This window comes from Vicugna pacos, chromosome 28 (assembly GCF_048564905.1).
Source record: "Vicugna pacos chromosome 28, VicPac4, whole genome shotgun sequence".
Lineage (NCBI taxonomy): Eukaryota > Metazoa > Chordata > Mammalia > Artiodactyla > Camelidae > Vicugna > Vicugna pacos.
Genome location: NC_133014.1, coordinates 13302755 through 13315034, shown reverse-complemented (window position 1 = coordinate 13315034; position 12280 = coordinate 13302755). Strand labels below are relative to the sequence as shown.

The following is a 12280-nucleotide window of genomic DNA, read 5'->3' as shown; positions in this document are numbered from 1 at the left end:
TGTTGGAGCGCCTCCTACGTGTCAGGTGCTGTTCTAAGAACTGGGACTGTCCTAAACAGCAGGCTGGATCCCTGCTTTCAGGGAGCTCGTCTTGAGAGGGTTTATGTTCTGATTGGAGCGGCAGGTGAACCGCCGTAATCCACTAAAATACTCAGAGAAAGCGTATAGCTAAATTAGCTCATTAAGCAGACAACGTAAACAATTTGCTATGTTTTGCTTAAAAATAATTTATGTGAGCTAATATTCCTGAGTATTTGCCTTCCCCACCTGCAGCAGCGCCGGCCTCCAAGGGGGCGTTGTGAAGGGTGCTGCGCTCCGAGCCGAAAACTGAGCGTTGCTGCGGGCTACCTGCCCGTCGGTGATGGGTTTCGCGTCCCTCTGGTAGAAAGACCCGCGGCGTCTCGTCTTCCTCCTGCGCGAGCGGCCATTAACTGTCTCCGTTTCCGTTGGCAGAGCTTTTATCTCAGTTGTCAGGCGTGAGACGTTCTGCAGGAGGACAGCTTAACTCTTCTGGCCCTTCCGCTTCTCAGTTACAGCAGCTGCAGATGCAGCTGCAGCTGGAACGGCAGCACGCCCAGGCCGCGCGCCAGCAGCTGGAGACCGCGCGCAACGCCACCCGGCGCTCCAACGCCAGCAGCGTCACCGCTGCGGTCACGCAGTCCACGGCGACGGCCAGCACAGCCAACACGGACAGCAGTCAGCAGGCGCTGCAGAACTCCCAGTTCCTCTTAACAAGGTAGTCCGTTCGCGGGCGTAGCTCCGAGAAGCGCCGTGTGATGGGCACTGCGGCCGGGGCGGTCTCTTCTCTTTTGCGCTTACCGCTGTTCACCTGGGGTGAGCGGCTTGAGCAAAGATTTTGCCTTTGATTGAACCACTAAAACTCACAGATCTCTAGTCAAAACTGCGTATTCAGTACTTCCTAAGAAATATGGAAAATAATCATTTATTTTAGGTAAGCTAGAAATGCTGATGGCCCTGTTCTAACAATGTATCATCTTCTGATGTGAGTTTCTTTTTCCACGTGGCCTGTAAAACTTAAACACCCTATCATGCATACACGGGACATGTCTGTACATTTATTATCATAATCAACGTTGTCTTCTTATTGCCAGCTTCAGTCTGTGGTGGAATATTAAAAGATTTTATAACATGGTGGTGGGACTTTTTTTTTAGGGTGAGATACTTTGTTCAATGTTAAATGTTAATTATTTTTACCTTTTTTATTGAGTAATAGTCATTTTACAATGTGTCAAATTCTAGTGTAGAGCACAATTTTTCAGTTATACGTGAACATACATATATTCATTGTCATTTTTTTTTCGCTGTGAGCTAGGTGGTGGGGTTTTAATTCCCAGGGTTAGCACACACCAAAGTAACGGTTTAAAAATGTGGTTCAGCACAGTGTGAAAAATATTTAGCACACACAGCAAGTGGCCCTGGAGTAGAGTTCTTACTTCTGAAAGCTACCATTAGCAACTGAATCTGATCCTCTTTTGAGACTTCATAGGCGTTTTATATGACTTTTAAAACTAAAAGCATTTTAGGAGGAGCAGGGGTGAGTAGACTTAGGTTTAATAGATAATGAATCTGGACTCATTTGAGCTTTCAATGGAATCGGAATATAAAGTAAAAACTGTAAAATGAAGAAGGAAATTGGTGTAATGTATCAGTTATCTCCAAAATGTAATGTGTGTGACAATTAGGAGGAAAGATTATTTCGATGTCTGTTTCTTTTGTCTCACACGTTGACGTGTCTCTGTGAGTGCAGAGGCACGTGAGCATCGCTGTAAATAATGCTGTGGATGCAGAGTGACAGATGTCTGCAGACCCCACAGGCAGGACCCTTGTTGAGAGCCCCAGCCCTGCCACCTCCTAGTTGGGAGCTTAGGCAAGTCACCGCACTGCCCCCGACCTCAGCCTTCTCGGGATCTCCCACGAGTTTTGCTGTTTGAGGAGGAAGTGGAACTCTGATGTGCGTGTGGTCTGGCTGAGCTCCTGGCAGATGATGAAGGCCCTGTTAATGGTACTTATTGTCATTTGTCCTGGGTCTAAGGAGAAGGTTCAAGTGGGGGATTTACCTTTGGATTACCTCTGCAGAGTGAGTAACTGTGACTGATTATTACCAGAAACTACTGCTTTGGCATAAATCACAGAGCCACAGGCGGACCCGCCCTTCTGCCACGTAACCTTACCTGTAGGGACTGGGCGGCAGCAGGCCTGGCGCTGGCCAGATCGGGGTGCCTGCCTCAGAAAGGAGCCCTGCCAGCTGTGTGCTGCGAGCTCACTGCCGTGTGGGTGCAGTGGATGTCTTGCCCCAGGGCCGTTTGGAAAAGACATCTTCCCAGCCTGCCCTGTTGTGGTTTTGTTTTTGTCTCCTGCACTCCAGACTTGGTGGGCCTCCTCTGGGACCTTTCCGTGTGCGGTTGTTCCACACCAGCCAGCAGCCAGCGGCCAGGGCCCAATGCGGCTGCCCTGAGCGCTTCCCTCGCATCCCGGCTTACCTCCTGGAAGGCTCCCTTCTGCTGTCCGGTGTCGTGCGTTGCACAGCACCTCGCAATTTGTAGACCCCTTTCCACATCTGCGTTGTATTCTTTGATCCTGACTCGTGGTTTTTCTAAGGCACTACTTCCCCCGAAATATTCCCTAGAACTTTAAATATCCTAAGGAATATAGTTATTTACGTTCAGCTTTTTTTTTCCTCATGAATAAGTTGGGCAAAACTAAGTAACAAAAATAGTTTATTTACCCTGGGGCTTCTCAGAACTTCAGATACATTATCGTGCGCGCTGTGAGTCCTCAAGGCAGCGAGGGCGGCTGCCATGTTTCCGAGGGAAGCCTTGCCCCGGCCGCACAGCTCTCCTGTGCGTTAAGCAGGCCTCAGGCTTCATCTTGGGGCTCCTCACCCAGGGCAACTCCTGTTCCTGTTGCCCTGGAACTGACGGTGGGACAGTTTCTTTGGGATCCAAAAATGGCTCCCCTTGTAGGAAGCAGTTGCATAAGCGCGTATGTCAGACTCCAGTCTTCAGGCAGCGGGGCCGGCTCGTTTCGCTGCCCAGTCTGGGGATCCTGACCGGCTTTGCTGCTACGCCTGGGTCCCGGGTGGAGTTTGGCCCTTCAGGAAGCCCAGCCCGAGTACCGATGTACCTGGTGGTACCTAGTACTGATCTGCCCCTCAGGAGGGAAACATTTTCTGTTATTTCCTAAAAATCAGAACAATAGTAGTAGAATTATGTGCTTTTCCAAAGGATGGGGGCCTCAGGCTGTGTGTCTCGGGTTTGCCTGCTGGCTGCAGACGGCCTTCTGCACTTCCTTTACAACAGGTGTGACTTCGGTTTGTTTCTCTTTTGGGGGCCTTTTCCAAAGCTCAGGACGTAGAATGCATTCATTTCTTAACACTTCGGAAGTTTTTGACTTGAGAATATTGCTCCGTCTCCTCTTTCATTAGAGACTCTCTTAAATTCTTAGTTTAGTTTCAATCATAAATGTCGTCAGTCACTTCCTTTGGCTTTTATGTCGTTACTTTCCAGATCCCTTTGGGTTCTTTCAGTTCTGAAACTTAGGTCTTTTGTTTTCCAGTCATAGATCTGGTCACTCCGTGGTTTTGAGCTCGATAGCTAGGCGATTCCTGAGCAAGTCCCTTAACCTCTCCCATTTCTTCTTCCTGTAAGTCACTGATGATAATGAGCCGTAACTCGGAGGAGTCAAAAGAGAGAATCCACACAAAAGGCACTTAAAACAGAGCCTGGCCCATAGTGGGTGCCCAGTGTGCCTCTTCCCTTGTTGCTGTGGGACCCCGTGTCTTTCAGCACAGGGAGGGCAGCAGGGAACAGGTGCGGGCGGTGGGCGAGCGTGGGCTCCGCTGCCCCCGGCTCCTCTGGGAGAGGCACCTGTGGCGTTGCCTGCTGGGCCTCCTCCTGCTGTCACCGTCTTCTCCCTGTTTGTCACTTTTCCTGACCCCAGGGCTCCGACTAGTTTCCCTTTCTTTCTTTGCCACTAAAAATGTAGAGAAATAAAATTAGCACTGAAACTAAGTGGAATTTTGCGTCAGTCACTTAACAGGTTAGTAACAAGAATTTAGCTCTTAACGTCTGTCTGGAATCTGCGGATGAACCGCTTCCCAGGGTGACACAGGCCTTGTACGTGCCTGTGTCAGACGAGCGAGCCGGTAAACCCTGGGTCACCCTGCTCCCGGGGTCCTTGGTGGGAGAAGGGCAGGCGTGTGAGTGTGCGCACCCTCCCAGGCTTCTGGGCGTATCTTCATTTCACGAGGAATTAGGTGGAAGTAACAGAGAAAAGCCAAAGGAAGAATGCTTTGCTTGCCTGTTCTAATCACTACAGATTTTGCTGCGATCGTGGCTGCTACTTTTCGGCTTTTTTCTATGCACCGCTGAGGTTCTGGTTAGAGAGACCGCTGCTCGTCCAGGCGTCTCATCTGGTAGAAATTCCGCTTTCCTTAGAAAAACTTTCACCACGGTTTTCTCTAAAGAGAGTGTGAGAAGTGCAACTGTATTTTTTCTCATTGAATCTAACTAAAGCAGAGAGCACACCTCAGGGTAGCAGCACTGCTGCCAGTGTGGGGGACTCGTCCCGACGTAATTGAGGTGATAAATCAGAGCCTGAGTTCCGCCGCCTGTGAAGCAGCTGGCCGTGCCGTTGTTCACTGAAGTTTTACCAATGAGGTCTTCTCTGCTTAATTCACGCAGGTTGAACGACCCTAAGCTGTCCGAAGCAGAGCGCCAGTGCATGGAGAGCGAGCGCGCGGACCGCAGCCTGTTCGTGCAGGAGCTGCTCCTGTCCACGCTGGTGCGCGAGGAGAGCTCGTCCTCGGACGAGGAGGAACGGGGGGAGATGGCAGATTTCGGTGCTATGGGCTGTGTAGATATTATGCCTTTAGATGTCGCTTTAGAAAACCTAAATCTGAAAGAGAGTAATAAAGGAAATGAGCCTCCACCACCTCCTCTTTGATGACACCCCAATCCGCAGACAGTGTCCTCTGTGCTGTATTTGCCAATGAAAGTGGACAACAGCTATCTTGGGTTTGTTTGGTGATTGTAACTTCAGGTCTGTCACTCTTGTTACATTGTGTACATTCAAAAGGAAGAGAGAAAAAATATATGATAATCATTTCCACTTAACTAATTTTTACTTCTAGCAGGTAAATGTAGGTAGCAGTGCAGGGGTGACCTCTGCTTCCTGTACCTTGACATGCAAAAGGCTCTCCTAATACTCCACATTCAAACTGAAGAGGAAAATTGAAAATCTCTAATGAAGCTGCTGTGTGTATTTATGAATATTAATGAATAAAAACTGCTTGGATGGTTTACCTTAACTACTGCATGAGGTTTTTTGCAGCGTGCATGAGTTTTAGTGACCTTGTTATTTAAAAAATTAAATACAAGGAGTAAAACTTCAACAAAAATAAAAAGCCCAAAGCTTTCCCAAACATTATTCAATGGTTACGTGGCGAAAAGCATTACTTGACGAAGTAGCTTTTGAATAATGTCCGCCTGAATCACCTTTCTCTGTGTGCCTCCCGCACACAGGCCAGCTCTGCAGTGGAACCTGGGGTCGTAGCCGGGGTCGCGCTCCGCCCTGTGTGACTGTCCTGTCGCCCTGTTAGTCACCTTCCCGCGTGGAGCTCAGCCTGTCTCTAACTCATCCACAGAAGACACACCAGTAAAGCTACTGTGAGAAACTGCTGCAGGCGTCTGTGTGCCCTGAAAACAAATCCTGTTCTGTTTGTTTAAAGTTTTTACTTTTTGTGGTTGTTTAAAATTTTTTTCAATTGTTAAAATATGTTCTATTCAGGTGTAGATGAATTTCACTTATTCACTGTTCAACAAAGTTAACCTGAATTATGTTGTCTTTGTTTCTGAAAATCTCACATTCTCAATCATACTCCGCGTTGTTTGTGTATTTGCTTCCTAGTTTGCTGAGACAGATCAAGTATCAGGGGAGCTCTGAGGATTTGCCTTCCCAGACTTTGTCAATATATTACAACCAAATTCTTACTGCTAACTTTAGCACCTTTTATTTATTGGGTTTTTTTTTTCAGCATAAAAAGTAAAGCCTTTTAATTGAATCATGCCACCTATATGCCTATATTATTAATCCTATATGTAAAAAAAAAATGTACAGCTTTTTTGGGTTTGTTTTGGGGTTTGGAGGGGCCGGGATATTTTTTATTTTGTTTCCGTTTTTGTGCATAGACTTTCACGATAGCTCCAAGGCAGGGACAGCGGGTTTGGGGGTTGGGGGGCAGTTTTTGGAATGTAAATTTAGGACTTTTAAAAAAGGTGCGCACAGCTTCTGATAAATTTATAACTAGACTTAACCTAATCATGTCTCGTTCCAGCGCTCTCTTCTCTGAGCCCTCTCCTCCGTCTCCCTCTTTTCTCCTGTAGTCCTTTCCTGTCCCGTCTGTGTTTCTGTTTCTTCAACACAACAAGCATACAGACTTGAGCACCCTCCGGGGTCCTCCCGAGAACTGTGAAGTCCATGCTCATCTAGGTGTAACCAAAAAAGAAGTCACCCCACACGTCTGAAAAACTGTTGCTTCTCCTCCTCTGAGACTTCAGACTCCAACAACTTCCAAATACCCTAGCATCGTTTTCTTTCGTTTCTGTGATGGAAAATGTTTTCAAGGAAAATTTTACCCCAGACTTCTGGGTATACTAGAAGTCCGGTCCAGTAGGGTTTGTTTTTTTTTTTTTTTTTTCAATTGGTTGTTGAGACGTTTCAAAAACCAGTTTTCAAGCTGTGGTCTTTTCACACACATCTTCTGCATATAAGTCACACATTTCAATAAAGCATTTTCAAGACTGTTGACCACTTGGCTTTCTTTGCTGTTGGTGAATTAAATTAACCTAACCGTTATTCAGAGATACTGTATCTCCAGTCCAGGTTTTTGTTTGTTCTTTGTTTTTTCCTTTTCATGCTGGACATGGAGGTCCTGACTTTGTGTGAATGCATTACTTAGGATATGAGAGATGGAAACCGCCAATTATGTGATTTCCCTTTTCTGCACAAATTCTGAGAAAATGTAAGATCCTTCGTTTTTTAACAGGGTTTGAGGGAACAACTGTCAAGTCCAGGCAGGTCAGTTTAATTTAGATGTTCAGCTTGACACTTCAGAAGACCTGAAGGTTCCTAAGAGTCCATCTCATGTAGAATACTGTGTATTAATTATTTTCTGCCAGATATTTCACAAATACCTCACCGCATCATGTATGTAATGAACAATAATGTATTAGGGCAGAAAGACACAGATTATCAATATAAAAAATATATTTAAGCCCTTCAAATTCTTGTGTCCTTTTTCTTCAGTTTCTGAATTAACATCATATCATTGGAATCATTGAATAAAAATCATTGCAAAGACCGTGATGTAGAGGAAAGAAAATCAATACACCAGTGTTTATTCTGGCCACAGCTTCAATTCTAAGGACCAGATCGTGAGTCTTGAGAGGTTTTTTGTTTGTTGAGTTTGAGTATCTAGGGATGTGTCTGTGAAGTGTTCCACAGGTCTTGTCTTTACTCTTTGTTTGGAACTAAGTGAAGTCTTTCTGCTCAAGGTGTTCTGAAAGGAGTTTAATGACATGACGCATAGAGAACCCCCTGGAAAATGTGGAGAGGAAGACCTCCAGGCGGTGTTTGAAGGTTTATTTGTTCCTATTTCTGTGTAACTTATGAAATAGAATGTGCTGTGTGTTTTAAGAATCCCCAAGCAATTCCTGCTGAACTAGAACTTGTGGGGAGGGGGGTGTGTGCACGCTCCCAACTCCTGCGTGTCCAATCAGAAAACAATGGAATTTGGGGATTTGACCAAAATAGTAGAATCTACCTCCTGACTTCCTCAGATTGCATTTCATTCATTCGTTTTCTAAAATACTTTAGCTCTTTTGGGCAAGTAGAAATGCCTGTGCTTTTATGGCCATCGCCTTAAGATACGATTTCTGTGATTGGCTGCAGTGAAGTGTTCAGGATTCTATGTAGGTTGTGTTTTGGTCGGTTGATTGGCTTCTCTTTTAACCCACAGAATCGGAGCCGAGGTTTGTTACTGAGCAGTGGGTTCTTACTTCATTTACAGTTAGACCCAGGCGGTGGACGAGGAAGCCCCCCTCCCGGTGGCCCCCAGAAGAAATAGCGTTTGCAGATTACATGACAAGAATAACGGAAGCGACAGCAAAGTCCATCCCGTTATCCTCTCCCTCCCCCCAGTTCTTTTCCGGTCTCAACGTTTGAATTTTCGATAATGTACAGAGATTGAACGATCACTAAGCCTGCTGTGTGTTTTCTGGTCTGTGAGCCACAATTAAAGGCAAACGGGTAAGGAGTTCAGAGTTCTCCCGATGGCCTCTCACGGCGAGGTTTTCTCTTCCATGTGTGTTTTGCTCCATGGCTCTTGGGTGTGACACAGACTTCCGTGACTCATAGCTCTGTTTAAGGGCACACAGGGTGAGGTGGGCAAGAGGAAGGAGTGGAAGCAGGCAGCTGGAGGGAAAGGGCCTTCTGAGTGAGGTCCCTGCCGCTGAGGGCGTTCAGCGCGAGCAGGTGAGCCCTAAGTCCGCCGCAACAGCCCCGTGAGCCCGGAGTGTAGAAAAGGCTGCCCAAGTGTAGCTGAGGACTGGGAGCGGAAAGCTCTTCAACAGCAGTTTCACAGCAAAAAGGCCCGCGTCCGCATGGGTACGTGAGAGGTCTGCTGTGAGCCTCACCGACTTGCACGCACAGTTTTGGAGGCACATGGAAAATGGATTTCATGTGCAATAATAAGAAAGCGGGGGGTCTGATGCTTCCCCGGAATTACATGCTGAAGTGCGTGCTAATGCTGCCTCAAGGGTCATGCTTTGCTGGGCTCCTTAAAGTCGCGCTGGACACTCAGACGGAGTCACTGAAGCCCTGCCTGCAGGTGGAGGTGGAGCGCGATTCAGGTTGGAATGTGAGATGGAACAGCTGTTGGCAGGCTTTCTGCTCACCGGTGACAATGTTGTGAAATTCTGTGGCTTTAAACACAGCCTTAATCTGAATGATTTCATCACGGTATTCCAAAGCCAGATTCAGGTGACTGTTTTTCAGAATGGTGTGGAAACCTCACTCCCCGTGCCCGTCCACTGCAGCCACGCCGAAGCGATGCTTTGTCTTTGATTCTGAGGGCTCGTTACCTCCGGGTGCTTCTAGTGTTCAGCACATCTCTGGCAAATAGTTGTTCTATAAACAAACATGGGCCTGGGAACTTCCTTGTTTAGGGAACCCGGCAGCAAGCCTCGCTAACGTGGTTAGCAGATTCAGATGTGAAAGATTCTCGCGGGTCAGGGAGGCTGGTCCGGGACCTAAAGTCCACGTGGCCTTTTGGTCAGTTGCTGCCAGGGGGGCAGTGCCTTGGTCAGCCTCCTCTACTCACAAAGGACCGTGCTCCCCTCAAGTTCTCAGCTTGTATAAAGTCAGCTGAACTTCACAGCAGCTAGTGAAAGAGGTCGCTTGATCAAAAAGGCACCCTCCAGTACGATTTTGTGTCGCTTGGTCACTTTCCTTGGGGAGCGGGTTGCGTGCAGACGTTGAAGAACGTGCGTGTGTGACCTGAAGCCCCTGTGAGCCACGTGCACACAGCATCCTGGGGCCGCGCTCCTTGAACCTAGGCCGCTGGGTTTTCTAGTCTGAGGTCGCCACTAATCCCTCAGGGACCACCAGGAACCTAGTCTTCCCCTTGTCTCCTTTACAGACCTTGGGCGTGGCCTGTGGTTTGCTGGCTCCTCTTGCCTCCGTAGACCACCATCACCCCGTCCTCCTCATTCGTACACACTAGTTGGGCTCTCAGGAGGTCCAGAGCTCTGGGCTAAGCATTATTTACAACTTGCAGTTTTTACAGACATTCCCCCCATAAGAGAGTTCTCCAGAAATAATTCCTGGAAGAGCCTTTCCCTCGCCCAGTTGGGAGTGTATTCAAAGGTCACCAAGCCTGCTGCATCTGGTGGGCAAAGTGACTGATCTGATCTGCTGCGTGAGTGTGAGCTACTGCCTTAAGTCTCGCTACTGGATGGGGGTGGGCGTGTTTGGAATCCTGCCTCACACACAGAACATCGACCCGCATTTGAGAGCGAAGCGGGCACAGAACTGGGGCATCCTGTCCTGTGAGCCGGATGGAGTCCCCCTCTTTTTCTAGATGTTCTGACCACGCCCTGTGTGGTTTAGAAGGCTAAACACTTGAGGTGGAAGCAACAATATTCTCAAGGTGAGATTGTGTGATACTCCCAGATCAGCGAAAGCGGCAGAGCTGGGGGGCCAGCCCCAGCCCCAGCCCCTGCAGACTGAAGATCTCGTGGCTCCTTAACACCCTTACCCCATACGCTATTCCAGCCAGTCTCGAATGCCTTTAATTTTGTCTATGAGAGCCTCCCGGGACAAGACACAAGTTTCACGAGTGAAAACCCACTTGGGGATATGCAGTGTGCTCACTAAAGTCTGCTGAATTGCAAAGGGGCGTGTCATTGGAGTGTGACCCAGTTGGATGTCAGCCACCTTGTTCGCTGACCCCGCTCTGAATTAAAACTTTACCTTGAAAAATGTCCCCCAGCGGTATTTTAAAATAAATGACAAACATTGTAACTGGCTCCCAGACACACTGGGTCCTTACGTGCGTTGTCTTATAACAGCATCACTTGGCTCCCCGGCTTACCTGTGTCTTCTGATGTGAATCTATTTGCAGATACATCTGTAAACTGTGTTGTCTGCATCTCTTTCCATTTCATTCATGCGGCGCTTCGGTGTCCGGGTGGCATCATCTTAAGATATAAGTATGGACAGAATGTGTGGCACTGGGTCTCAGCTGTTCTGCAGGGAATTTTCTATAGTCTTTAAGTGCCCGTGAAGATCTCACTCCTCCTCTAGTCCCGCTCTGCTTCCTTGCCTGTTTCCTTCTGTCTTCATATGTGTGTGTGTGTGTGTGTGTGTGTGTGTGTGTGTGTTTCACCAGTGCTTCCAGTGACACCGGAAGTTTTAGCTTCATTTGCCTGCAGAATTTTCAGGACCCACCCTCAGACCCACTGCTGAGGGCACTTGGCACGCCACGAAGACGACGCTGAGTCTGAGAGGTGAAGGTGTGGCCTCTGCTCAGCCCAGACGGGGACATGGACCCCTCACCTCCCTCACAGCTTCACAGGACACGTGAGACTAGAGCAGGGATGGGGAAGGAGCCAGAGCGTCGCCTGCACGACCCAAGCCCCGCCTGCCCAGGACTGGCGAGCGGACAAGGCTTGCCCCTTAACAATCTTTATTCCTCTTGAGTCCTCGCTGGCTTTTTGGCTGTTGTTGGTTTTTCCCTTTTTGAACAGCCAGACGCCTTCAATGAATAAAAGTGGGTTAGAAGTGATGGTGAAAACCATCAAACGTTGGCGTCTCCCTGAACAAGAGCCTCCCACTTTCTCCTCGGGCTCTAAGGGGCTGAGACCGTGGGGCGGGGGGTGTCTGGGAAGGAAGATGGGTGTATCTTTTAAAAACACTTTTGCTCTATTTCAACAAGCCTTTTCCTTCTTTGTAGTGCATTTTCCAAGTGCTCACCAGTCTACGGTTACAGAACACCAGACAGGTCCATCCGATTAAACCCAAACCCACCGTGCAGACTTTCTGGCGCTTGTCCAGTGTCCCTCGTGCCAGATGCTTTTTCACACTGCCTGGTTCCAAACTGCCTTCCGGGCAGCCAAGGATGGGCACAGATTTCTTAAAGGATGCAGGACATACGGCTTTTCACACATACACACATAAAAACCCCAGCTTTCTATTAGCTGCTACTGTATCCCTATGTCTGCAACATTTGGCACATAGTAGGTGCTCTGTATACATTTATGGAAGGAAAGAATGAATATCGTGGGCCAGATTCTGTTCATGGTTTTTATGATTTTAAAAGCACACACCAACCTACAATACTCAGCCACGGTGGAAAGAGTTGGGCAGTTCCTCGAAAAATTAAACACACAGTTACCACATGGCCCACCAGTTCCACTCCTAGGTCTCTGCCCAAGATAACTAAAAACGTATTTTCACCCGAAAATTCATACAGGAATGTTCTTAGCAGCATTGTTCATAATAGTGAAAAAGTGGAAACAACCCAAGTGTCCTTCAGGACATTTGGATAAACAAAATATGGTACATCTGCGCAGTGGAGTATCATTTGGCCATAAAGAAGAATGAAGTTTTTTTTTTTTTAACTTTTTCTTGAGGGGGAGGTGATGAGGTTTATTTTTTTTGTATTTTTTAGTTGGATGTATGGGGGATTGAACCCAGTACT

At 47.7% G+C, this 12280-nt stretch overlaps 1 protein-coding gene across 2 annotated transcripts in view; it reads left to right on the top strand.

Annotated features, from left to right (window-relative positions):
* KCMF1 (potassium channel modulatory factor 1) overlaps positions 1–5329 on the top strand; it is a 64539-nt gene extending 59210 nt beyond the window's left edge. For both annotated transcript variants that reach the window (XM_072951554.1, XM_072951553.1), the window contains 2 exons: positions 454–736; positions 4704–5329. In XM_072951554.1, the coding sequence (XP_072807655.1) occupies positions 454–736; positions 4704–4965 (545 nt within the window). In that variant the 3' untranslated portion in view covers positions 4966–5329. The remainder of the gene's footprint in view (positions 1–453; positions 737–4703) is intronic.
* The last annotated feature ends 6951 nt before the right edge of the window (positions 5330–12280 follow it).